This window comes from Theileria orientalis, chromosome 2, assembly GCF_000740895.1.
Source record: "Theileria orientalis strain Shintoku DNA, chromosome 2, complete genome".
Lineage (NCBI taxonomy): Eukaryota > Apicomplexa > Aconoidasida > Piroplasmida > Theileriidae > Theileria > Theileria orientalis.
Genome location: NC_025261.1, coordinates 1,983,433 through 2,008,825, shown reverse-complemented (window position 1 = coordinate 2,008,825; position 25,393 = coordinate 1,983,433). Strand labels below are relative to the sequence as shown.

Below are 25,393 nucleotides of genomic sequence, written 5' to 3'. Positions count from 1 at the left end.
ATTAATGTTTAATTTGAGTAATTTAAAGGATTGCATTGCATCGTCTCGCATTACGACCATGTTCTACACGTTATTCATTGCACATCTGCTTATAGCTAGTAAAACTAGTGTGTATTAGTAATTATAGAGTGTATTAGCTAGCTAGTGGTAGCAACACTAATCAACTAGAGGTTAGTGGTAGCAACACTAATCAACTAGAGGTTAGTGGTAGCAACACTAATCAACTAGAGGTTAGTGGTAGCAACACTAGTCAACTAGAGGTTAGTGGTAGCAACACTAGTCAACTAGAGGTTAGTGGTAGCAACAGTAGCGTAATGGATAAGTAGTGCTGGGTAGTTGATAACTAGTAACTAGTCGGTGAAGTAACTAGTCTGTGAAGTAACTAGCTACATACCACCAGCAGCTCCTTGCCGTTGTCCCCTGACAAAATGACGTCTCCGCTGAAGTAGTTTGTTCGCAGATCCCCGTCCAGGTTCCTCAGGACCATTTTCTGGCCAATGACGTCGGTGACCTTTTTGCTGTTTCTGCACGAGTTCTTTATGAAGCTGATGCATTGCACGGTCTTAATGTAGTTTACTGACTTGTAAGCCACTGTGGCCACGCCAGCCAGTGCGATGAGTAGGAGTACCAGCAGTTCGCCGGTGTGGCCTTCGAGTTGTTCTATACAGATAATTTGTTTCGACGATGACGAATGTTATTCGTGTAGCTAGTGCGGTGAGTTATAGTGTGAGTTACCCGTGGAAGGCTTAGGAACTGTTTTAATGTGTATCCACTTAGTATCCCCAGAGATTGACTTATCACCCTGTAGTTGGTGTGAATTGGGTCTTTACACGCAAGCATATTTAGGTGTGTGTAACAGTAGTTGTTGTGGCCGGTGTATATGGTAATGGTTTAATAATTGAAATAAATTCTACCACAAGTAGCTAAGTTGTACCTTGTTAAACATTTCTAGTATGCTCTTTTTCAAGAGGTAAGGCTCATTTTTAAACCTTTTGATGTTTTCGAGGTCCTGATTAAATTTGTCATGCGTGTGTTTAGTGTACCATTTTTAACTGTTTGAACCTGTTTGACTTCATGTAAATTTGCTCCTAAACATTGGTAATTGGGTTCGTATATCCATAATTCGTCAATATTTACCTATATGTGGCATACCTTTGTTTTTTGATTCTCTAATACTGCCCAAAACTGTTTTGAATCTAATTTTTTTAACTTAACATCATTTTTTGTCATTTTAATTTCAAAAAATGGATCCGATAACTCCTCAGTACTGGGAAACTTGTCTGAGTTTGGTGCCTTCAAGTATGATTCCACTGCATCCGACGAGTTTCTGATTCGATTGATTAATATAATTATGAATACCTGTTTATAAGATATCTGGCTGATTGTATAATGCCAATTGCAGTTAAAATTGCTAGATTGCAGTACTTTAAATTTGGATTATTCCAGTGGTCCAGAATAGACATTCCTCAAACTATTTAATTAAGATTCCATAGTTATTTACAAGTATAAATAAATTTTAAATGCGATAGAGTGATAATTTGTTACAAATACAGGGTGATAATAGCACATAATCGCCATTCTATAACAGTAATGTGTGGCTAAATTTTTGTTTATTTAGAGCCTATTTTAAAGTTTCATTATTATCAAATAGTTTGTTCATCTATGTTTTTGGTTTATTACTTATTTTAGTCGTTTTGTGGATAATTAATGGTTATCTTTATTTATTAGTACCTGTTGGAGATGGTCTTTAAGTGCCCATCTTTTGTATGGGATAATAAGTTAATTTATGGCTCAAGTTGTGTGCTATATGTTTATAACTATAAGTAGGTCCATAAATACGGTTGAATTTAAAAATAACTTTACTAATATGACTTTTTTACGACTAACATAATTATCACTTATTTGTATGGGTTGTTGTCGCTAATTTTACTTTAGAGACCATGAATTGGTAAAAAGAGTCGAGTTGGAAGAAAATGTTCATTCAATATATGTAGGTTTATTACAAATAATAATTAGGTGTGCGTACCTTTTATATAATAAGGGGATGATTTGCGTTCAGGTTGACAAAACAGACCAATTGATACTACTTGGGTGTGATAATAAGAAATATCTAATCTATGATCATGATTTTAATGTGTTATATGATAGGTTGGTTGTCGTTAGTTATTCAGTCACACACTTGCCTTTCCCATGTTTACTTAAATTGCAGGAAATTCGGTAAAAAAATATCATTTGTAACGAAATGTGACGATAAACTTATAATTGGTGATTATTTTGGGGATGTGTCTGTTTTAAACTATCGCAGTGCCGAGTGTGTTGGTCCCTCTGAAAGCCCAGAGGATACCGGCAGGGATGACAAAGTTGTGGTACCTTATTCACACTATAGTACGATTACGGCATCAGTATGTTTTAATTTGGGTGTATATATTTAATTAAATTTGGCTAGTTGGTTAATTAACCATAATTTATACATTTGCATTGTAGTTGATATGCCGTGACGCACTTTTTACCGGAGATAAGGATGGAAAGATCATTTTCACTTCGATGACCAATTTGCATGAAATTGGATCGATTCTATTGGCACATAAAATGTACTTCTAAGTAGCACTCACTCGTTTTTAGGTCAATTAGTTGTATGGATATTGTTGATAATAAATTTCTGGTTTCAATATCCATTGAAAATACAATTAGGATCTGGTGTTTGTCAACTTTCTCCGAGTTACTTTGTATTAATTTACCCACAGATGTGTTAAGGAATGAGGCAAATGATGGGTCTGATGACTCACTTAGGTATAATGTGTCCTGTGAGTACAGTAAAAATCTTATAGTTGTACCATATTGCAACCACTTATTGGTCACTCAGTTTAATTTTGATAAGTTGGAACTGAGAGATTATTTTGTTTTCAAGTTGCCTTTTGTGGCTCAGTCGTCTCTGTTTATTGATGGCCACTTGTACCTAATTGATGAATTCTCAAGTTTGTATTCAGTTGAGTTTGATGCTGAACTAGGTGTCAAAGACGATAAAGATTCTAGAAAGGGCACTATTCAGCAATTAGGCAGAGTACCGAGTAGTCAATTCAGTACCAATATTGCAGTAGAGTTGCCACCACTAACTGCCTCTAAAGCACTTGAGCCTAGGCTGTTGCACGACGATCAAAACCGGAACAGAGGAGTGAAGATAAACATAACTAAGCACGTTAACGTTTAATTCACCAATGTGCTATACCTTGGTCCGTGTTAGCCAGTATACATTTTACTCCATGTCTTCCATCGGCCCATGTTTATTCTATTTAGCAGTCTTTACGTGAGTATAGTAATTTGTGTAACTTTATCTCGTAGTGTGTATAGTAATTTGTGGAGAGATTAAACGTTTCGAGCTCGCTTTGTAAATAATTCACCAGGTTAGTTCCATACGCCGAGTCTACTTTATCCTTAATTTCGTATAGTTGCTTCAATTTGTTTAATAATTCGCCTTTGTACTCGGCGGCAACCTAAATTGCATTAGTACCATCTACTAATAAGCTCTGTTGGTATTAATATATTATTGACTAATGGTATAACAGGCGATACAACTGGAAATAGTTGAATAAACGTACCCTGTTAAACTCTAGCACTGACACCGGGCCCTTGGCCATGTAGAAGTTTATGAAATTGAAGAAGAAGCTCGCGTGGAGCAAGTAGAACGTCTCCAGTGGGTCGTAGTCGTTGTTGTAGCTGAACGCGTTCAGCTCATTCTCGTTGTAGAAGTCCATCACCCAGGACGTCACGTTTATGCTCACGAGGGCGAACGGGAGCCAAGTCTCGCTTTCACTTGGCCGAGGGGGCCCACTTGGTCCGGCAGCCTCTGCGGAGGCGTTTGAGGAGGCATTGGAGAGTGACCTTGAGGTTGCCAACGTCCTCCTCGACAACTCCGGGTAGCTGGCGACCATGTGCTCGAGACTCATTAGCCCCAAAAGGCCCGTCCTTCTGAAGTCGCTCAGGGGCGTCTGGAAGCCCAGGTAGCCCCAAGTGTCCTCGTCGTCGTGCCTGCAGGCTCTGAGAGACTCAGGCGGCCTCTTTTCAGTCAAGCTGCTCCAGGTGCTCAGGAAAAGCTACACATTGTTACTTATCTCTGTCAAGGGCATAACCGTGCAGACTATTTACCTACTAAGATGATTACTAACCTTTTGGTGTTGTAGTATATTCTCTGATAGGGGTATGTTACACTTTTCTTCATATAGTTTTAGGTCTGAATAGAATTTACACATTTGGGCAACAGCGTCCAGGACCAAGTGCCGGTATTTTGCGCTGACTTCCAGCTGCTCCATGATCGAGTCGGCCAGCCTTTCATGATTTCTCGAGCCGTTTTGGAGCTCCGAAAGCGTCTGTGTACGTTTATCATGGGTTTTGGCTAATTAAATCTGACACTTAAACGTGGTTTTATATGTAGCTATGTACGCTTAGTTACACACCTCCGCAGATAACTTCGACAGACAGTATAGTTGGAATTTTTTTAATACTTTTGGTTCATGTATTTTGTAACTAACTGGTTCATTCTCCTTGAATAAACTCACTATATAATCTACTAAGTCTAAATTGAGTAAGATTCTTTGAGCTTGTGAGCTTCTGGTTACTAAGGTAACTAATCTATCATATAGCCAAGACAACATTACATATTTGGTATAATATAATATTTAAAATGAATTTAAATTGATCCTATAAAAGTCAAAATTTCATCTAATCGCCCCCATCCTATAGCATATTTGAATATCGCAAAATAGCAGCTAAAGGGTTATATAATATTTAATTTGAGCCGTATTATAAGTTTGAAGGCTAATTTAGTATCAATAAACCACATCCCGATTTACACCTTCTTTACTTTCCAATTCATCAGGGGGGGTTGGCTAGTGTGTCTGTGGGCATTTATTATTAATTCATAGTTGATAAATACAATTTTTGTATGATAATTATTACATATGTATTTTTTAGGTTTAATTCTCCCATATGTATGTAGTATATGTGTATAATATACCTATCAACGGATTAAATGTTTCTGTCTAAATGTGTAATTGATGTGTAGAATTTCATCATTAAACGTACAATGTGTGTTTAATTTTAGCTTATGTGCATCAAATATTAACGATTCTGCCGGTTCAGGGATTGTTTGGTGCCTAAATATCATAAATTCATCGCATAGGATTCTCCATCACCATATTTTTAGGATTTTTTACCAGTAAAAGAGCGGTTCACTACTATAATATTTTGGGGTGATTTTATACTAAAAATATAGGTAAATTCAACCCAGTTTGACCAAGCATCTACTTGTTTGTTGAATTGCCACCTTGAATCTGATTACAGTTTTTGCAATTGTTTTGGGTTATTAGTGTGATTTTGACTGTTAAGTAGGTCATAAAAGGTGTTAAATTAGTTTTATTGGCTGTTGACTGAGTTTTCGTGCCAATAATTCGTAGGATAGAAACCTACACCGTTGCCAACCCGGACTCTTAATCGTATTATAGGCTGCTTTCTGACCTTAGGAGATAATTTTACGGCATTAGGAGCCATTCCGGTTCCATTGATGTACTGTCAAAAGACTAATTTGGCCTATCGTATCGCTAGTTTAACCAGTATAAAAGCTAGTTTAGGCTACCATATTGGTAATTTGAGAAAACTAAAATGGATAAGTCGGAAGGAAAAGATTTATCACATGGTAGAAAGGGAACCAATTTAGGAGAAACGAGTTCAATTACAACAAATAAATCTGGGAATCAGCAGGAAAGGACCGGTAACAGGGATCAGATAAACGTTTCAAAGGGGACCCTAAACAGCTATAAAAAACTGCCATTTGGTACAGAGAAGGAATTGAATGCTGATTCTAAGGCTGCACAGAGCAGAACAGCAGGTACCAGGTCGGATTACGCTTCAGTTAATAGGTCAGTCAAATCAGTAGCAAGGTCTAACAACGCATCTGTAGCAAGATCAGGGAGACACGGAAGAACAAACGATAAGTTGACCAACTCGTACCTGGGAACGAAGATACAGCCAGCATGGGAGACCAGGACGTTCAACATAAACCCAGTCACCAGCGATGACCTGTCGCGCTTTCTGAGAAACGAACAGCACACGCAGCGCTGGTCAATAATCAGCCAGCTGTTTTACATCCTGTTCTACAACGTACGGAGGTTCCCTTTCCTTTGGGGCATATTTATATTCCTCTGCGAAGTCCTGGTGCCAATCTGGTTGCCGAGGGGGATACCGAAAAAGGCGTGGTATTCGACGGCAGTGCCGCTGTTTGTCTGCCTGTTCATGTCGGTGTTCTTGAACCTGCTGGAGTTCAAAAAGAGGTATAACTTGGGACGCTTCATAGACAACAAGCGATGTATATTATTGAAGGACGGAAAACTGTCCACAGTGAGAAGCGGGAACGTAGTAGTGGGAAACATTCTGAAGCTTAACTGCGACGACCAGATACCTGCGGATGCAGTGGTCCTGTACAGTAGTAACCCGGACGGCGCGTTGTACCTGGACACGTGCTTCCTGGACGGCCAGACGGACCTGAAGACAAAGTATAGCGTAAAGGATTCGAAAATGGAATCCTCCTTGCGCAGTTATCACAATTTAAAGGGAAACATAGTGTGCGATAAGCCGTGCGCAGACATGAATAAGTTTTCAGGTGAGTCAAAACGAAATATAAGCCGAGGCGGCTTTAGTGGGTGTCAAGGCCGCCTAGTCTACAATGGAAATTAATTAGATAGTTATTTGGGTAGTGTTATCTAGGGGCACTATTAGTTATTTAGGCAGTGTTAGCTAACTGTAGTGACGGTCATGTAGGACTCCTGAAAATCAAGGGGTACCCGCGGCCCAGCGTCATCAACATTGACAACTTTATCATGAGAGGATCGATACTCAGAAACACAAGTCACATTTACGCAGTGGTGGTTTACACGGGGCCGGACACGAAGGCCAGTCAAAACTTCCTGAGAATACTAAAGCCTATAAAAATCGGTTGTTTGGAACACACGATCAACAAAATTTCAATCATTCTGGGCCTCATATACCTGCTGTGCGCAGTGTCGAGCATAACAGTGAGGTACATCAACGTGCTGAGAGGGATAGGGAAGTTCAACAGGAACGTCGTTAGTTCAGTGGACTCGCTGGTCTTCATAATATACAGATTCGTGATACTCTACGCGCCGATCATACCGACGACGCTGCCAGCAGTGATGGATCTGCTGCGGCTGCTCTACCTGCCCTTTTACGACTCATACATGTCACTGGAGGCGTCGGAGGAGAGTGGGATGGACGCCCCAAACAGTTTCGGGAGCATTGACCCGCTAGTAAAAACGAAAACGGGGAATCAAAGCAGTTCAGCGAGTACGAACGACGACGTCAACGGTGAGAAGCAGCCGGGCAAGAAGTCGACGATGAAAAGTAAGAAGAACCTGGTCAAAAAGGACCGCAACAACAACGGAACGTGGACGCTCAACAGCGGCCTGTGCGAGGAGTTGGGTCTGGTGGACTTCATATTCACGGATAAAACGGGCACGCTGACGACAAATAACCTTAACATAACGCTGGTGACAATCTCTAACAAGTCGTACACGCCGAAGCAGCTGGTGCAGATGTACCGATCAAGCAGCCTGGCGGAGTCGCGAACGGCAAGCAGTGTGGGTCACAGAGGCTACAGCCGCTATAGCGGATTCGGCCGCTTCAGCGGGAGGTTCCCGGAACCATACCCAGGGTACAGCGACAAGGAGGGAGAAGAAGGAGGCAGCAGCAGTTGCGCAACCAGTTGCCAAGGGAGCAGCAGCTACGGACCTGAGGCAAGCCAGGGCACTGCGAGTTCGCACATTGGGAGCAGTAGTGCGGGTAGCAATGATCACATCAACAGCAAGTCGAGTACCACAAGCTCCAACAACCTGACGAGCACGCACCCGATAGACGCAGTGCGCACAGGAAGTTACAAACACGAAAGCGAGGACGGCGACACTGAGATCAATTTCGTCAGGGAGCACTTCATGCGAATGCTCTGCATATGTAACCCGTGTCTAAACGTGCACGACGGAGATAGCACTAACACGCTCTCGTCAGGCTTCAACACGACCTTTTCGAGAGCTAGCTCGTTTAAGCTGAACAATCTGCAGGTGAGGTCGTATAACCTGAACGCGCCGAGTCTGGAGCTGGGCGACCACGAGGCAGACGGCCAGGAAGGAAATGAGTTCGAGTCCTTGGATTTTGGAGGCGCATCGCTAGTCCTGAAGAGCAACGAGTCCTCCAGTGGAGTGAAAATGGAAGGAGGGCCAGATTCGTTGGACCGTCGGGTCCTGGGCAACGAAGATGAAGCTTCAAAGTCGGAGGAAGTGTCAGGGGGCAAACAAGCAAAAACGGAGGTCGCCAAAAATGAAAACAGTGTTGGGAGGAACAATGACGACGAAAACAATGACGACAGAGACAACCGACACGATGATACAAGAGACGATAATGATGAAGAACGAAGTGATAGCAGGGACAATGACGACAGGTACAATAACAAACACACGCGCGTGAGCGACGACGAAGAGGACGAGGACGACGTGGACGACCTGCCGATGTTCAAAAAGAGTAAGAGTAAAGCACACTTTGGGACGGTCTCGTACATAAACCTGGAACGACAGAACCTGGAAAACGACCTATTCGAGTTCAATGAATACGAGGCGGCGCCGGAGCTGGAGGAAAAACGGTACCTGAACTGCATCAGCAAGGAGGACGAGTGCATGGTTAACCTGGCGAACGAAAGCGGATACCTGGTGGTCAACAGGACAAAGGAACGAATCATGGTTAACTGTAACGGAAACTTCGTAAACTACGACGTCGTCGGAGTCAACGAGTTCACGAGCAGCAGGAAGAGAATGTCAGTGGTGGTGACGAACCTGTGCAACGACGAAAACTACCTGTACGTCAAGGGCGAGGGGAGCACAATGCTCTCGTGCATAAAGGACGGGGCAGTGAGAGCCTCAGTGGACAGCAGAATCAAGAAAAACTCGCTCTTCGGATACAGAGTTATCGTATGCGGGTACAAGAGTCTGACGTCGACGGAGCTGCTGGACTACCAGGCGCAGGTGTCAGCGCACACAGCAGCAGTAAACCACGCGCACCACTCAGTCCACAACCCAACGAATAACCCGAATGCAGTAAACGCAAACAGGTCTCCCGTGATAAACGAGCTTGACGAAAAGTACCTGAATAAGCTGGAAGACGACATAGAGTACCTGGGCATCATCATGTTCCGCGACGAGATACAGAGGGACATAACGAGCGCAATAGACCTGCTGATGGACGCAGGCATCAGGATCTGGGTGCTGACTGGGGACAACAAGGAGTCCACAATACAGACCTGCTACCTCACGAAGCTGCTTAACGTGCCCACGCGGCTGTTCAACGTGCAGTTTCTGTCGCTGATGGAAAGCTACGACAAGGGAGACGGGGAGCAGGGGCAAGCCCCTAGGTGTGAGCCCGCGAACGCATTCGACCCGGGGAAAATTTACGAGGCCGCGAACAGGTTCGACGCAGTGAACCCCTACGACCCGGAAGGGTACGCCCAGGAAAAAAGTGACCAGGCGGAGAAGAGGTACGACGCAGTCTGCGACAACATCTACAACAAGTTCCTGATAGAAAAGAGCAACAGGAACAGCGAGCAGATGTGTCTGGTGATAGAAAGCAGGGACCTCGACGAGATGATGCGCAGCGCGAAGGGGCAGAACATACTGGTGAACATGGCGTGCTCCGCAGACGTGGTCCTGGGATGTCTGCTCACGCCGGTGCAGAAGGGACGCCTGGTACAGCTGGTGCGCTCGAAGCTGGTGCCCACGCCGATAACGCTGGCGATCGGGGACGGGATCAACGACATTCACATGATGCAGCACTCGCACATATCGATTTGCCTGCAGCCGTCGAACGACAACAGGTTCGCGCACATGGACGACGGAATGGGACTTGGCCCTGAAGGAGGTTTAAAGAAGATAACCACGAAGGTGAACGCTGGCCGCACAGACTCGCACAGTGCAACGGACATGGCCAGAGGCGGCACGAACGTGAGCGGCTTTGAAGGCGGCGACGCCAGCGAGAGCACGCTGGACAAGGCGGAGAGTGCGAAGAGCAGGGCGGAGCAGGAAAACCTGCTGCATCACAACAACCTCATCGACAGCCACGAGCTGCACCGCGACGACTGCGCCTACAAGAGCGAGAACTACTTCGTGCGGGCTCAGAAGAAGGTCATCAGCAACGACGTTATCGGCTACTGCGACTTCTGCATCGACAACTTCAGCAACCTCACGAACCTGCTGTTCCTGCAGGGCACGAGGATTCTGAGGGCGATGTCGCTGGTGATATACTTCACGCTCTTCAAGAGCCTGATTCTGATGCTCCCGCTCTTCTACTACCAGATGTTCACGAACTGGTTTGGGCTGGACCTGTACGGGTCCTTCATAAACATAGTCTACAACCTGGTCTTCACGCTGCTGCCGCTGGTGTTCGTCGTGCTGTTTCACCAGGACGTGAACAGCGACTTGTACAGGCGTCTACCGATATTGTACACTCTGAGTAGGTTTTACCATTATTTACAGTTATTAACTACTGCGTGTTAGTTATATATTTCTGCACATTTAATACCTGTGGTTGCTATTTATTGGAGCTGACTATTAGGTATTGTTAACTAGATTGAAATTCATGTTGACGGTGTTAATAGGTCGAAGGAGGATATACCTCAACATGACGAACAGCGTTTTCTGGATTGCGGAGGGCGTAATCGGCTCCCTCGTCACTTACTTCCCCCTGCACATGCTCGTCGTGAGCAACGACAACGTCTTCAAGACGGAAATCATAACCAACAGGACGTTTGGGCTCATCGTCAGCGTCGCCTCGATAATCATTTTTAACACGCGGCTGCTGGTGACCTACACGCCGAACAGCCTGTTGCTGAGGGCGCTGAGTGTGGGCTACTTCTTCCTGTCGGTTCCCACGTACCTGGGCCTGACGTTCGTGTCAGGAAAGCGCGCGCTGGGAATATCCTCGTTCCAAGTGATTCGGGTCGTGCCCTTTTACCTGCTCGTGCCGGTCTGGGTGACCTTCACTGTTGTCGTTGGCATTCTGTCGAACATGCTGCAGATGTACCTGCTGCCCAGTTTGACGAAGTACCTCAAGGCATACCTGAACAAGATTAGGGAGACGACCATGGGAGGTTCGTTTTCTTGCCCATGTGCCAGTTAGTTAGCTAGATACTCGTTTAACCATATGAGTAGCTATGCAGCTAGTTGCTGCCTCAAACTGAACATAGTTACGTGGCTAACCAGATACTTATTCATATGGAAGTGGCTCTAACGTCTGTGTAGATTTGAGAAATGTGTTCAACTTGTACGGAAACAACATTGTGAAGAACATGATTCCGACGTCGCGGCCCTTCAAGATCAAGAGCGTGGCGCACATGCACATGAACAAAAATAAGCACAAGGACCACTTCAGGACTCTCATCAACGTCTACACGCTCCGCTTCAAGGACATTCAGCTTGAGAACGACTATAAGCTCGACAAGAACAAGAAGCAGTACTACGAGAACGGCCACTGGTACAAGGTGGTTTTCATTCTGCTCCTGCTGTTCTATATCGGCGGGTACCTGATAGAGTACTTCGTGCAGAAGGCCTGGCTGAAGCCGCCGCCGCTGTACTCGATGGTGCCGACGCTGCTGCTGTCCTGCGTGCTCGTAGTGTGCATCATCGTGTCGTTTAACCACAGGTATGTTTCCATCAAGGCTACTTATCGGTTCTGTTGTTGCAGTGACTGACTTTTTTTCAGGCTCTTTATAAGGTTTATAAATCAAATTCTTTACTCTTTGGTCATATTTATGATATTGCAGCACGTGGCAAACAGGTTTTTGGTGAAGTCGATTTCGTGGCTCCATCCCGTTTTGTTTCCGATATTTACGTTTGTGATTTTGAGGCTGTCCTTCGTGTTATCAGTGATCAGCAATGTTCTTTTCTTCATAGGTACGCTTTCTTAGCTATTCACTGCCGCATGACCCCGATGGCCACTGGCAATCTATAGGCATTTAGCTACAGCCATTGACTAGCTAATTGGCTACTGCCCACTGGTTATCAGTAACCACTGGCTTACTCTACCAAATAGCTACTAAAACTAGTAACTGGGTTGATACCCAGTTCATATTTCCCTAACAACTAGTCTAACGATATTTTAGGTACCGTTGTGGCTGTGACTGACAACATCCACGTGCTCCCGCTGTTCATTGGCATTAACATTTTCGTCGGGTTTGTAGGATATGAGCTCGAGTTCAAGTCGCGCAAAAACTTCATCATGGAGTTCTCAGTTCTAAATTACCGAAAGAAGCAGAGTGAGCTGCTCAACACAATGCTTCCTAAGACGGTGGTGTCGAAGATGATCAACGCGAAGCTGAATGAAAACGGTATCCCGGTGGGCTTTGAGGCGGAGAGCCACCATAACGTCTGCGTCATCTTCGCAGACGTATACAACTTCCAGAACCTGGTTGCCACGACGGAGCCTCATAAGCTCGTAGAGATTATGGACAGCCTGTTCCTGTCATTTGACAGATGCTCAAAGGAGTTTGACGCGGTTAAGATTGAGACTGTGTCGGAGACGTATCTGACGTCGATTGGGTTGAATCACCGCACCAACTCCTCAAGGTACAATTTATGGTTATTTATAGCCTACTTAGTTGAAATTTGGCCCATGCTAGGTCATACAACCATACAGCTAGAATTTAGATTTATGCTAGGTCATACAACCATATAGTTATAATTTATGTATGCTGGAGCATTGAACTTATATTAACCACTAATACTGAGTTACGGTGTTTTAGTGAGACCGCCAACGGACTTAAGGACTCGATGGACGAACTGGAACGCGGAAAGGCGGCAGCCTCGCTGGCAATTGACATGGCAATCGCAATGTTGCAGGTCGCATCAACAATGAAGATAAACAACAGTGGGTTTACCTTTGTATTCTACTTAGATAGCGCCGATAGGTAGGGTAGCAGTAGAGAGATAATGAGTTAACGGCAACGAAAACAGATGAATCGATTGGGGTGAAGATCGGAATAAACACGGGGTACGTGATCTCGGGGCTCGTGGGAGCGAAGAAGCCGCAGTACGCGCTCTTCGGGGACACCGTCAACACGGCCAGCAGAATGAAGATGACTGGAGAGGTGGGGAAAATTCACATATCGGAGAGCACGTATGAGCTTCTGAAGGACGACAGGACGCTGGAGTTCACCTCGAGGCAGACGCAGGTGAAGGGCAAGGGGCTTATGAACACGTACTTGCTGGAGAAGGCCATAGGCACAAACTACCCGAACTTCAGCAGTGGAAGCACGATTCACGAGGTGGACATTTACTACAACCTGATGAAGAACCGGGGCACCAAGGGCGCGGGCACCGGGTCCCTTAGGACGCTCAGCCATAGCGCCCAGAGTCACAGCAGCTCCGATGAGGCGGTGGCACCTGAAGACGGCGGGCGTGCGACGAGCTCGCCCGAGCACGGCCCGTCGTCTCAGAGCATTAGGTCCTCCAGCCACAGCATCAGGTCCGGAGAGAACTCGGGCAGGTCCGACCACTTCCACTCCCTGAGGCTCGGCGAGTCTAACAACTCGAGTAGGTCGACGGGCCACGCCTCCTCGGACGACTACTTGAGGGACGAGGAGGATGAGGCCTTGCTGAGCAACGAGAGGGACATGGAGCGCATAAGGAACCGGAGAATCAACATCAACAGGGCCGTCGGCAACGAGGAGGACGAGGTGGCGAGTTTCGCCTACGAGCCCATGTACACGAGCAACTTCGGCGCCAGCCTCGTCGAGAGCGCCACGTGCTTCGACAAGTTCACGGGCTTCTTCAGACACATGTTCGCCTGCTGCTCCAGGTACCCGCAGTATCTAATTGTGTGTTTCAGGAACAGGAGGAGGACGTTTGCGTCCTCGAGCAGCTTCAGGATCGACTCGAAGAGGTTCTTCGCCTTCTCCAAGTCTGGCACGCGCAGGTTCACGAACAGGCTCTTCAGCATCGGGAACAACCGTTACAGCGGCGGCAGCGCCTCCGGCAGCTACAACGCCATGAGCAAGGGCGTCACGCGTCCTTACGGGCCTCTGGGCAAGGGCTACAGCCCCTTCTCTCGGGGCTCGAACCCGCTGAGCAGGAGTCAGCACAGGCTCAGAAAGGGTCTGACGATGGGTACGTTCGCGTTGACTTACCATTTTTCAGGCCGCAGGACCTTCAGCATTGCGAGCGCCAGGGCCCAAAAGCGCCTGATGCGGTCGAACACTGTGTCTCACGGGAGTCACAGGAGCGACTTGAGGGGTAAGTACGACTCTGGGCTCTGTAGTTAGTTTACACATTGCACCTGTAGTTAATTTACTTACTCAGTGTGTAGTTAGTTGGCTTTCGGGCGCCTTGTCTACTTTACATGTTGCACGTGTAATTATTTGACCTAGAAGTGTAGTTAGTTAACTTTTGGGGCCTGTAGTTAGTTCTGTGTAGTTAGTGTATTTGCTAGCCTGTTTAACCTCTATTAATCTCCCATGTAGACAAGGAGGTCGACGGAATTCAGATGAAAAGGACTGAGACCATATTCCTCAAGTTCAGGGACAAGCTTCAGGAGGACCGCTACAGGAACAACTTTTACAACAGTCCTGCCAATGTTGAGGTCAACGAGTACGCTCTGTTTATATTTTTGGTAAGACTTTACTTATCATAAATTGCTCTAATGTTAACTTTTTTTTAGATAACGTTCATCGTTCAAAGCATAATAAACATTAACATTCCCCGAATTTACCACAAGGACGGCATCAAGCTCATCATTTTTCTAAACTACATTCTTTATTGGACTGTGAGGTGTTTTTTCATACTGATTTCTTTCTGTCTGTGGCTCCTCTTCCACTACCGCTTCTTCAGCAGGGAGTACCGACTTGACAACGCTACCAGTTCCTCTGCCAATAACCCATCTGGCAGGACCAGGGCCATTGACGATGAGGCCAGTGACCATAACAAGGTGATAAAGCTGTTTACTTTTTTCTTAAATCTTCTCTTTGTGATGGCCACCTGTGTGTTTGCTCTTTCGAATTCATGGTCTATCAAGAGGACTGAGGAGTATCTTTCTATTCATCCAGCTATGTTCTAGCTAGTTACTTCACCAGTTATTTCCACCAGCTAGTTACTTTACTTACTAGGTACCAGTTATCAACAAATAACTAGTTAGCTACTGCTACTAATACACACTACGGTTACTAGTACACATTACACCAGTGCTTTTGGTACAAACTATCGTTACTAGTACACACCACTAGCTATATAGTACACACCCTGGTACTGGTACCTAATACTGGTATTGGTACGCAATGCTGGTACTGGTACACACTCTGGTACTGGTAAAAATACTACTTAGTTACTATACACTATTACTCACGGGTTACTACCTACCTACATAGCTGGTACACAACACCGATATCTAGCGCTAGCCATCTGCAAGCACACGTGTAATTGTAATTTAGGGTTGATGGAAATTTGTGGCTCACCAGCGACAGCATTGAGTTCTACTTTTACCTCATTCTCTTACACCACAGCACTGGGATGCTCTTTCAGAACTGTCTGCTGATTGACGCACTGTTCCTCGTCATGTCGATGACTTTCATATCGTCCAGTGTGCAGTCGACGAGCACCACTGTCACCGCCCTGTTTACCATACCCATTTGCGTTTTATTCAACTTGTTGTCTGCTCATTGCAAGGTACACTATATTTACACTTCTTAGCTTATTATCAACACATATTTATCAACACATATTTACTAACAGTTACTCACTATCACATGGCCAGCCATACTTCCATACTTATATATGTCAATATTGATTCAATTTTCAGGAATCGATTGACAGGAAGACTTTTTTTACCAACGAAAAGGCGTACATGATCGAGACCAGGATAAACCAGATTTTGAACGAGATGCTTCCCAAGAGCATTTTGGAGGAGTTTAAGCAGGAGAAGCTTAAGATGAGCTACGTGCACAACAACATGTCCTTTCTCTTTTCTGACATCTGCGGGTTCACCAGCTGGGCCAACTCCGTAGACCCTTCCGAGGTCATTGCCTTGTTGCAGAAGTTGTTTGCCAACTTTGACAGGAACACCACGAACTTCAATTTGTACAAGCTGTGTACCATAGGCGATGCCTACGTTGCTATTTCTGAGCCCTATCTCACTAGTAAGTTCCCTTTTTACTCGTCAGCTCATTCAGCTGCTGCTTATACATAGCTGCGATTATTCATAGCTGCTGGTTATTCATTTTAATACTTGCTGTTTAGTTATCTCTTAACGATACTCGATTATTTATTAATTACTTCTTAGACACCAATGACATGAGGCTCAACGACCTGTTAAACATACTTCAAATGGCATATTCCATGTTGCACATCATTCAGGAGACCCGCGAACTGTTCAACGTATGTTTCATCTACATATCCTCCTAGTTACCACTTATAGGTTTAGTTACGGGTTATAGGCTGGTTTCCAGCTAGTTGCTTCACCAGCTAGTTACTTCACAGACTAGTTACTTCACCGACTAGTTACTAGTTATCAACTACCCAGCACTACTTATCCATTACGCTACTGTTGCTAGTACTAACCGCTAGTTGATTAGTGTTGCTACCACTAGCTAGCTAATACACACTACCAGTTATCAAGTACATTACGGTTACTAATACACACTCGTGTTACTAGCTATAAGCAGCTATAAACATAATTATGCTTAGATTCCGGACCTAAACATGAGAATTGGACTACACTACGGCAGCTGCATCGGGGGAGTCATTGGCTCTGGGCGTCTGAGGTACGACGTCTGGGGAACCGACATCTACACTGCGAATATGATTGAGAGCAACGGGATTCCGGGGAAGGTGTGCGTCTCGGAGTCCCTAAAGGACATTCTTTCGACCAACTTTCCCAATAGGTTTTCCTTCAAGTTCCACAAGGACGTAAATGTGATTGATAAAGTTATCAAGAGTTATGTAATCGAATATGATTCAAGGGAGAATTTTTAATCTTCTGTGCTACTATACGTGCTTACGCACTGCGTATTTATGTGTATCTGGATTCCGTGGATTCCATGGACATTTTGACTAAACTAGGGCCGAATTGTTCAAAGGGCTAAATTGCGTACATTTGATGGCACTGATTTATCAGGAGGTCGATATTATGGTGATGGTGGCTGATAGCGGCTGTTGACCTTAGGGTTCTCGAAACCACACAATGGCTAGCAGCTACACTACACATTTGCGTAATTTTAGGGAATATCGTACGTTTTTGCGCTGAAGATGAAGAACAAGGTTTCCTTCATTTTTAAACAGATTCAGTCTCTGAACAGGCGCGAACTAGGTAATTATCCCACTCTCTGCCCCTACGATAGCTACTAGCTACTCTACCTCTTTATCTTTTGCCCTCTCAGTCACTTTTTCTGCAGATTCCTTCAATTCCCTCATGATTGAGAAGCTCAGGATCGGTGGATTCCGCAGTTTTGGCAGAAGAATGGCCCCATTTCCACACCCTGTGCAACTTTTTTCAAAGTACTCGGGCTGTGATCCTTTTCTTCTCACTTCTCCCCTCACTGGCATTTTTAACTTTATTTTTCACTTATCTCGTGGTCTTGGGGGTCGATAGGTTTTCGGATTGTGAAATTACCACTAGAGGCTAGTTTGTACTTTTTTTTTCTTTTTTCGCTCGAAGATTTGCCATTTTTACTCTTTGCTCTAAGTGTTTTTCAGCCTAAAGCGGTTGCACCTGATTATTTTTTATCCTTGGCTTTTGTTTTTTACTTTAACACACTCCAGTTTGTGTGTTTTCACTTTGTTTCATTGGTTGTTCCTGGTTTAGTTTTTTAATAATCTTAAATTAGCTGACCTTTATTTCTTTTTTCTGGTTAAAACACTCAGGCTTCTTCCATTGTTAATGTAGTTCTTTGTACCATATTTTGTCATTAATTATTTCAGTTATCTTTTTAAAAATGTACTGCTCACTTGTAATTACTATATTCTTTAGCTTCTTCTCCATGCTCCTTTTTAAACTTACTTTTGAGGGCTGTGAGCACTCCCTGGCTACTATGCTCAGCTGGTCTCTCTACGGCTTTTTCACTGACCTTTACGACGACAAGACCTTCCGGCTCTTTTTGGCCTTCTTCAACTTCTTCGGCAAGGTCGTTTCTCACTTAATGCTCGTCAAGGGTGTTCCTCTCAAGTTCTACACTCACTGCTACCCTGTGTTTAAGCGGTACGAGTTCGTCGGGAAGTCCTGCATCTTGTGTTCTCTCGAGAAGATGCACTTGCTTCCCCTTGCTCTCATGGTGAAGAAGACCTTTGTCAACTTTATGTACTCTTTTTCGAGGCTTTTGGGTGCTGTGCTCGACAAGCATTTGGGCAGGAGCTTGATTTGGTTTAATTTGTACGGGTTTTTCGGCGTTTTCCTTACGGTGCGCCTTCTCTTCTTTGTTGCCTTCCTCTTCACCTTGATGGTGGTTGTAAAATATTTTTCGAAGCTGTTGGACGCCAAGCCCTTTAACAAGCTGGTCATACTCACTCTGGTGCCCTCTGTTTTGTTTACGGCCTTGGCTAGTTTTCTGGTTTACAAGTCCTTCTTTTCACTCTGGTACTTTGTCGGATCTCTCGTTCTTACCGGAGTGATGTTCTATACTAACCATAAACACTTGAGGATGTAATTTTTTATTTTAACGCTGTACGTGCTAATTAGCTACTCTTATTTTTGCTTCATTGTGTTTGTGGGATTCTGTATCTACTAGCTAGTCATTGGCTAGCTATTTGAGTTTTGTAACTGTAGGTACTAGTTGACTACAATTAGCGGCTTAATGGATGTATGTCAATCACATAAATGCAAAAGGAACGTAGAGACGAGGCAGTTATATTAGTTTAAATTAGTCGATTAGCTTCATCTCGTTCAGTTGCTTCTTAATGTGTTTCGTCAGCCTCACTGACATGGCAAAACAGATCGCTGAAGCATCGGTGTGTTTGTGCTAAAATACCTGAAATGACGATGTGTACGAATAAAATGATAAATGATGCCACGAGGAACAAGATTGAGATCGTCTGCAAGCACTTCGGCTCAATTTGAAGCTCGTTTTTAAATGCTTTGAATATTTTAAACGCTGCTCTCTCGAGTAGAAAGAACCCCCAACCTGTATGTTAATTGGTTAATGGATAGCTATAGGCATCACTGGTAGTAGTAAGCTGTGTAACTGGGTAATTGCTGCAACTACTGGTACATGAGAATGCTATGTCCATCAGTGCTATTGACACTGCAGTTGTGGTCCTTATCATCCATTCCACCTCGGTTCCTGGTAAATATTATGGGTCTCATCTAAGTTAACGGAAGAATAAATGGTGCTTTAGCTACATTGCTACAACTAGTGGCCGCATACCTAGAGCCTTGAACGATGTGACCAGGTAAAAGACGGTGATCACGATGCTGCTTATCCCAGATATCACTGCGTGCGGCAGTGTTGAGATCAGTGGAGCGCAGTGGAGGTCAAAGGCCGCCGCGGATGATACGAGGGCAATGGTCAGCAGCACCAGGAAGAGGTGGCCAAAGGCCAGAATTCTGAAGCCGCGGCCCATGGAACTCATGAGCAGCGGGCAGGGGCCGCCTCCTCGAGGGCCCTTCAACATTCTCAAAGACTACGTTGAGTGCAAGTGCTGCCTTCCTACCAGTTGGTGTGTTTCCAAGTGTCGTGTCGTGTGTGTTGTAAGTCCAATGTTTGTACGATAACGACCGCCTGCCGTTATCTAGAAGTAAGTGTGCCTTTTGCGGACAGTATGTGTAGTTACTGTGGACAGTCAGTGTAGAAATCAGTGGTAACCTCAGTGGTAACCTCAGTGGTAGTACGTGTAGTAGTGAGTGGTTCCTGACGACTGTACGTGGAGAAATCAGTAGTAATCTAGGTGATAATATAGGTGATAATATAGGTGATAGTCGTACTCAATGTGCTATCCTCCGTGCAGAGTCGATATGAAAGTTATGTTCTGGTGGTTCTCCAAGGCAGTCTGCTCCTTCTCAAGCAGCTCCCAGTCCACGTCGTTTACCAGCACGAGCACACCTGGCCTGATCTTGCAAAACTCGCTACGATTAATGTATCCGTTAAACAGCGCTACGTTACACTCCACTTTCACTCTATCTCGTGAATTGTGGCTGCCGGTGTCTTCTACATTATCTGTGCTTTGACCATCTATAAAGGAGTTAATTGCCAGTGTTAGTGTGTATGTATGGGCGAATAAAAGTCTAACCTCCGGGGTGAACAATGTGTGTTACCCAAAAGAGGAGTAGTAAACAGGTTTAAGCAAACTGGAGTCAAAACGTACCAGTGTTTGAACTGCTGGTCAGCTCTGGGGAGAATGAGAAGAAGTCCTTTTTAGAACCTATTATGTTTCTCCGTATGTACGCTATTAACTGGCCTATCGTCACCCTGGCACCGCGAATTTTCAACTTCAAGTCCCGCTCCTGGTTTAAAATTAAGGAATCTAACCCTCCGCTAAACTCTAATGAAATGTTAGTTTCGGAGTCGTCAAAATCCTGCTCCATATAGTCACTGTGGCCTCGCTCAAGTCAACAATACACTTTACTTCAGAGATAACCGTACACATCTGAATCATAAAGGTGAGTTAACACACACATGAATTGGTAAATTGAGGCTAAATCGATTGAAATATGAGAAAAATCAAGTTTTGAGTGTGTACATTAAAGAATTGAATAAAGAATTAAGTGACTGAAAGTTCCCACAATTGAACGACGTGGAAGTGTGAATTGACTATATATTCACTTGTTTTTGAGTATTATGTGTTAACAATAGTAGGTTGTTTAAAAATAATTAATATGTAGCTATTGTTTTGTAAAATAATATAGGTTGTGGGCGTTCTTTTTATAATTCTTCGTCGCAGGCACATATTCCATAATTCTTAGTTGTTTGTTTTTGATTTTTTGTCAATAATCTGTTGAATAGGTGACAGCTGAATTTATATTAGCCCTTCTTTTAGAATAATTTATATTTTATGCTAATTATAAGCTAGGAACTTTCGATTCCGCGGCTTTTAATTATCACACATATGCCCATAAATATCTGTTAAAAATGAATTATAGTAAATAACTGGTCTTAATCGATTTTTTAAATTTAAAAACGACCACAAATTTAAAGTAAATAGCCCGTAACTCACAATACACAAAAATCAGTTTAAAACGCAAATGTAGTTTAAATGGAAGACTATTATCTCAGAAACGCAGAGCTTTACGAGCTCGAGAGCCTAATATCGCTAATTTTAAACGGAGAGGTGGTTCCAGAGCCAATTATCGTTAAGCTGTGTGAGAAGGCCAAGGAGATTCTGATCGACGAATCGAACATTTTGATGATAAAGACTCCCATAACGGTGGTGGGAGACATTCACGGGCAGCTGTATGACCTGAAGGAGCTGTTCCGCATCGCAGGTTAGCACTAGTTATTTTAGGTTTAAAAGGAGCGCACACCTGCTATAGCATTAGCTGTTAATAAGCAAGTGACTTTGGATTTTTATTAGATAGTAATATTAGTTGTTTTTTATTTGTGCAAACTTGTACAAAATAGATATAATTCACGGTAAATTTGACTTTTAGGATCCGCACCGAACACAAACTTTCTGTTCCTCGGCGACTATGTTGACCGAGGCTACTACTCAGTCGAGTCTGTGACGTTGATCGTATCGTTAAAAGTGAGGTACCGGGACCGAGGTTAGTTCCGCTGATTTAAGTGCCGTTTAGTGTTTATAATACGAGGGAATCACGAATGCCGCCAAATCACGCAAGTGTATGGGTTCTACGACGAGTGTTTGAGGAAGTACGGCAATTCGCACATATGGAAGTGTTTCACAGGTGACTGCCTAGCTAGGTGCTGTATTAGTCTACAGTGTATACTGAATGTATATAAACGCTCAGATTTATTCGACTTCTTGCCGCTGGCAGCTTTAATTGAGAATAAAATATTTTGTCCGCACGCAGGGTTATCGCCATCAATAGACTCACTAGATCACATAAGGAAGCTTGACAGGTACGATGAGTATTCGCCTTACATTAGTGGATGTTGCTAATTGACCATTTAGAATTCAGGAGGTGCCACACGAAGGCGCTATGTGTGACCTGCTGTGGTCGGACCCCGAGGAGAGGACGGGTTGGGGGCTGTCTCCCCGAGGAGCAGGCTTCACCTTCGGCTACGACATAACTAAGGCGTTTAATCAGACTAATGGGTTGGACTTGATAGCCAGAGCTCACCAGTTGACCATGCAGGTACGCACTGAGGTTGCCTAAGGGCTAGTAGTGTGTGGTTTAATTGCCACAAGCTTTCAGTAACTCCTAACACCTTTCAGGGGTTTCAATGGTCGCAAGACAAGAATGTGGTTACGATCTTCAGCGCACCGAACTACTGCTATCGATGTGGAAACCAGGGCGCAATACTGGAGATTGACGAGAACTTGAACTTCACTTTGTAAGTTTAACAGTTGATATTGTGCCCTTTTAGCGTCCAGTTTGACCCTTCGCCTGAGAGGGAGCCTCCCATTATACCTGAGCTGACGGACTACCTCCTAGGGGACGTTAAGTATATTAACTGAATTGTAAAATTAACAATTTCCATGTACCAATATGTTGTAAATTTCATACACATGTACTGGAGTGTTTTGAGTATATTAACTGTTAAGATTTTGTAGAGTTTACTGAGGTTTGTGTGAGCCGTGTCCATATGTGCCATCTATTTTTTTAAGCTCTAAAGTAGCCATGTTTTAATTTTGACGGATGAAAAGGATAACAAAACAATTCATATAGTTAATAGTAATTTTAAAAATTAATTACTCACAAACAAGTGTGTGATTTACAATAATAAAAAAATGGCCAAATTAAAATAAAATTTATGTTCAAATTAAGAAAAATAATAAATATGTATAGGAATCTATTGTTATTTTAATTATAAACAGTGTTTTACCTTGTATTTTGATCATACCAATGGCTTGGGGCATAAGAAAAATTCAGAAATTGAAATTTTCTTATTTTTTTTAATTCAACTATGACTCACAAATTAATTTAATCTTAGGATGTAGTTTATGTAGAATAATTTATGCATGTGTGTTAAATTGGAGATCTTAGGGCCTTGTGTATATCTCTATCACTCTCTGGATTCTATCCCCTAGTTTGGTCCTCACTACTTCAGTTTGTGTATTTTATATTTGTTGTAATATATTTGTATATTAATATTTATATATATTGATCTATTTATGATAATTTTATGATAGTTTTCGTTGTCGCCAGCGGCGTGCTGGCTCAACGACCTCTAGATTTCTAAAACTCACTCTTACTGGTCTATTTATCGCATATTCGCGATTGAATAGACCGGTTGTACTATGGTATTTGTAGAATCCTTGAGGATTAATTCTATTTCTTAATGTAACATATAATTGTCTAGTCAAATTCAAATTTGTCGGTAATTGAAATCAAATTATTTTAAATTATCGCATAATTATAAATATATTATAAATTGTAAAATAGGAATGATAATCGCATTGTTTTTATGTACATAAACCCTAGCAATGGGTGCGGCCGAATCCAGCGTTTACGTTTATCTGGGCCAGAAGGATGGTACCGATCGAGTAAAAGGCGTGTATACTTTAAAAGTTAGTCGAATTACCCCAAAAATTTGTAAAAATTTTGAAAGGGTACATTATCGGATCAACTATAACAAGAAACCATCAAGAGACCTTATTGGTCGAAATCCTTATTATAATGTGTCAATTTGTTCCGGTACTGACTATTATAACAAAGGAAATTGTATATTTCGCTACTATTGCACTTGTGAAAAAAAAATTATAAGGGCCGTCAATGTATATTACTCTTCTCTTCTACCTAATGATCCTTTGATCATTGTATTCATTACAAAAGACTTTCACGGTTACAGATTCACTTATAGTAACCTAAAGACTCGGTCCTATGCATATTCTTATGATTTCATAACTCAAACTTTTCGCAAATCAGTTAAGGAGCAGTTGCCATTAGAATACAATAACAAGTCAGGGGGTAAGAAGATAACGTTTATTTTGGAAAAAAAGACGAATACGAGTGTAAATAAAGATCGACAGCCTATATTGAAAGATAATAAGTTCAAGAAAACGATTTATACATCAGGGTGTAGTCAATGTAAAGTGTATTATTCCGATTTATTTGAATATAATACACAAATTGATATTGATAAATTTGATTGTTCTAAAGAATTTACCGTTCCAAAAAACTTTATCGATTCTTATTTTCTGAAACACGTTGAAAATAAGGCATTGGATGGTATAATTGTGTATTATACTGCTTCAGCCAATAGACCAGAGAATGTTAGTTATCTAGTTGAGTTTATTGATTCTTGTAACGACAAAAGCCAGTATGTACGAAAGGACAAGTTTAGTACTTACTGGGTTAAAGAAGAACATAATTACAAGAATGAAAACGAGCTCAGTAAGAATTTAGATCAAATAAAGAAGAAAGCAGATGAAAATGATGTCTTAACATACATTATAGAGAAAAAAGAAAAATATTTTTGTGTTGAAGTTAAAAATATAACCGATAATAAAAAGCCTAATACACAAGATGGCTTTTCAAAATATTCACACACATCCAAAAGAAAAGGTGTTAAACCTAATATTGTTTTAAATTTACAAATTTTAAAACAAGATGGTAAGGAATTTACACATCAATTAGAAGGTTTGGAAGCATATTTTTTGAAAGATAAAGAAAAAAAGGAGGATGACACGCCCTTTTTAATTGTTTTTCAACAAGCTTCATCACTTAAACCGCCTGATACCTCTACTGTTGACATGATGTATATTTCAAAACCCTGCGAAGACCCTAGGGAATGGAAACTGATAGTACTAACTGAAGAGGTTTTAAAGGAGAGACTGGAACAGATAGAAAAAATTCCAAGAGAAAAAACAATTAAAGAAAAGGTAACAGAAAAAGAAAAGGATAAGGGTAAAGAACGGGGAAAGGAAATAGGAAAAACTGTCCCTAAGACATTTAAGGAACTTAGAAAGGAGGCTTGTGATATTTTAGAAAAGGCAGTGACTGTTCCAGGTTTTCCCTCTAAACCTGGTCCACCAACTGTACCCCCTGGGAAGCCAAAAGTTCCTGACGAAGAATATGGGCTGACCTTATCGCAGAAAATTGTAATTACTATAGGAGCTGTACTTGCTTCGAGTGTTGTTGGTGGCATTTCTTATGGAGTCTACTGGTACCAGACTACTATTAAGCTGCTGACATAACCTGTAAGATATTGTGATTTAAATGTACCATTTTGTTTTAATGCCTGAAATATGGG

At 42.9% G+C, this 25,393-nt stretch overlaps 10 protein-coding genes across 10 annotated transcripts; 6 read left to right on the top strand and 4 right to left on the bottom strand.

The window, feature by feature from the left end:
- Positions 1 to 58: 58 nt before the first annotated feature.
- Positions 59 to 326, top strand: TOT_020000910 (predicted protein; the record flags this gene model as incomplete). The annotated part of the gene is made up of 2 exons (XM_009692662.1): positions 59 to 109; positions 138 to 326. 2 exons carry the CDS (start codon positions 59 to 61, stop codon positions 324 to 326), a joined length of 240 nt encoding a protein of 79 aa, XP_009690957.1.
- A 56-nt stretch (positions 327 to 382) lies between these two features.
- On the bottom strand, positions 383 to 1,463 carry TOT_020000909 (conserved hypothetical protein; the record flags this gene model as incomplete). The annotated part of the gene is given in 6 exon segments (XM_009692661.1): positions 383 to 660; positions 736 to 802; positions 990 to 1,009; positions 1,044 to 1,137; positions 1,153 to 1,327; positions 1,360 to 1,463. The coding sequence occupies 6 exon segments, from the start codon at positions 1,461 to 1,463 to the stop codon at positions 383 to 385; spliced, it is 738 nt and encodes a 245-aa protein (XP_009690956.1).
- A 581-nt stretch (positions 1,464 to 2,044) lies between these two features.
- Positions 2,045 to 3,208, top strand: TOT_020001099 (uncharacterized protein; the record flags this gene model as incomplete). Its single annotated transcript, XM_009692660.1, has 5 exons — positions 2,045 to 2,148; positions 2,210 to 2,402; positions 2,485 to 2,591; positions 2,632 to 2,748; positions 2,791 to 3,208. The coding sequence occupies 5 exons, from the start codon at positions 2,045 to 2,047 to the stop codon at positions 3,206 to 3,208; spliced, it is 939 nt and encodes a 312-aa protein (XP_009690955.1).
- A 29-nt stretch (positions 3,209 to 3,237) lies between these two features.
- On the bottom strand, positions 3,238 to 5,161 carry TOT_020000907 (uncharacterized protein; the record flags this gene model as incomplete). Its single annotated transcript, XM_009692659.1, has 7 exons — positions 3,238 to 3,286; positions 3,328 to 3,491; positions 3,597 to 3,810; positions 3,880 to 4,091; positions 4,164 to 4,364; positions 4,452 to 4,621; positions 5,080 to 5,161. The coding sequence occupies 7 exons, from the start codon at positions 5,159 to 5,161 to the stop codon at positions 3,238 to 3,240; spliced, it is 1,092 nt and encodes a 363-aa protein (XP_009690954.1).
- A 494-nt stretch (positions 5,162 to 5,655) lies between these two features.
- Positions 5,656 to 17,063, top strand: TOT_020001098 (guanylyl cyclase; the record flags this gene model as incomplete). Its single annotated transcript, XM_009692658.1, has 24 exons — positions 5,656 to 5,881; positions 5,963 to 6,652; positions 6,811 to 7,261; positions 7,412 to 7,627; positions 7,889 to 8,131; positions 8,429 to 9,098; positions 9,183 to 9,409; positions 9,518 to 9,966; positions 10,009 to 10,557; positions 10,703 to 11,194; positions 11,346 to 11,745; positions 11,806 to 11,996; positions 12,206 to 12,668; positions 12,800 to 12,969; positions 13,056 to 13,477; positions 13,682 to 13,857; positions 14,140 to 14,357; positions 14,561 to 14,709; positions 14,758 to 14,933; positions 15,012 to 15,122; positions 15,524 to 15,758; positions 15,892 to 16,228; positions 16,372 to 16,466; positions 16,776 to 17,063. The coding sequence occupies 24 exons, from the start codon at positions 5,656 to 5,658 to the stop codon at positions 17,061 to 17,063; spliced, it is 7,644 nt and encodes a 2,547-aa protein (XP_009690953.1).
- Positions 17,064 to 18,022: 959 nt separating this feature from the next.
- On the top strand, positions 18,023 to 18,730 carry TOT_020000905 (conserved hypothetical protein; the record flags this gene model as incomplete). The annotated part of the gene is made up of 1 exon (XM_009692657.1): positions 18,023 to 18,730. One exon carries the CDS (start codon positions 18,023 to 18,025, stop codon positions 18,728 to 18,730), a length of 708 nt encoding a protein of 235 aa, XP_009690952.1.
- A 247-nt stretch (positions 18,731 to 18,977) lies between these two features.
- Positions 18,978 to 19,700, bottom strand: TOT_020001097 (conserved hypothetical protein; the record flags this gene model as incomplete). The annotated part of the gene is made up of 3 exons (XM_009692656.1): positions 18,978 to 19,204; positions 19,292 to 19,363; positions 19,448 to 19,700. The coding sequence occupies 3 exons, from the start codon at positions 19,698 to 19,700 to the stop codon at positions 18,978 to 18,980; spliced, it is 552 nt and encodes a 183-aa protein (XP_009690951.1).
- A 312-nt stretch (positions 19,701 to 20,012) lies between these two features.
- On the bottom strand, positions 20,013 to 20,604 carry TOT_020000903 (ubiquitin-related modifier 1 homolog; the record flags this gene model as incomplete). The annotated part of the gene is made up of 2 exons (XM_009692655.1): positions 20,013 to 20,251; positions 20,385 to 20,604. 2 exons carry the CDS (start codon positions 20,602 to 20,604, stop codon positions 20,013 to 20,015), a joined length of 459 nt encoding a protein of 152 aa, XP_009690950.1.
- Positions 20,605 to 21,272: 668 nt separating this feature from the next.
- Positions 21,273 to 22,655, top strand: TOT_020000902 (serine/threonine protein phosphatase pp2a catalytic subunit; the record flags this gene model as incomplete). The annotated part of the gene is made up of 7 exons (XM_009692654.1): positions 21,273 to 21,501; positions 21,667 to 21,780; positions 21,811 to 21,921; positions 21,985 to 22,105; positions 22,149 to 22,332; positions 22,386 to 22,531; positions 22,565 to 22,655. 7 exons carry the CDS (start codon positions 21,273 to 21,275, stop codon positions 22,653 to 22,655), a joined length of 996 nt encoding a protein of 331 aa, XP_009690949.1.
- Positions 22,656 to 23,624: 969 nt separating this feature from the next.
- Positions 23,625 to 25,337, top strand: TOT_020000901 (conserved hypothetical protein; the record flags this gene model as incomplete). Its single annotated transcript, XM_009692653.1, has 1 exon — positions 23,625 to 25,337. One exon carries the CDS (start codon positions 23,625 to 23,627, stop codon positions 25,335 to 25,337), a length of 1,713 nt encoding a protein of 570 aa, XP_009690948.1.
- Positions 25,338 to 25,393: the final 56 nt, after the last annotated feature.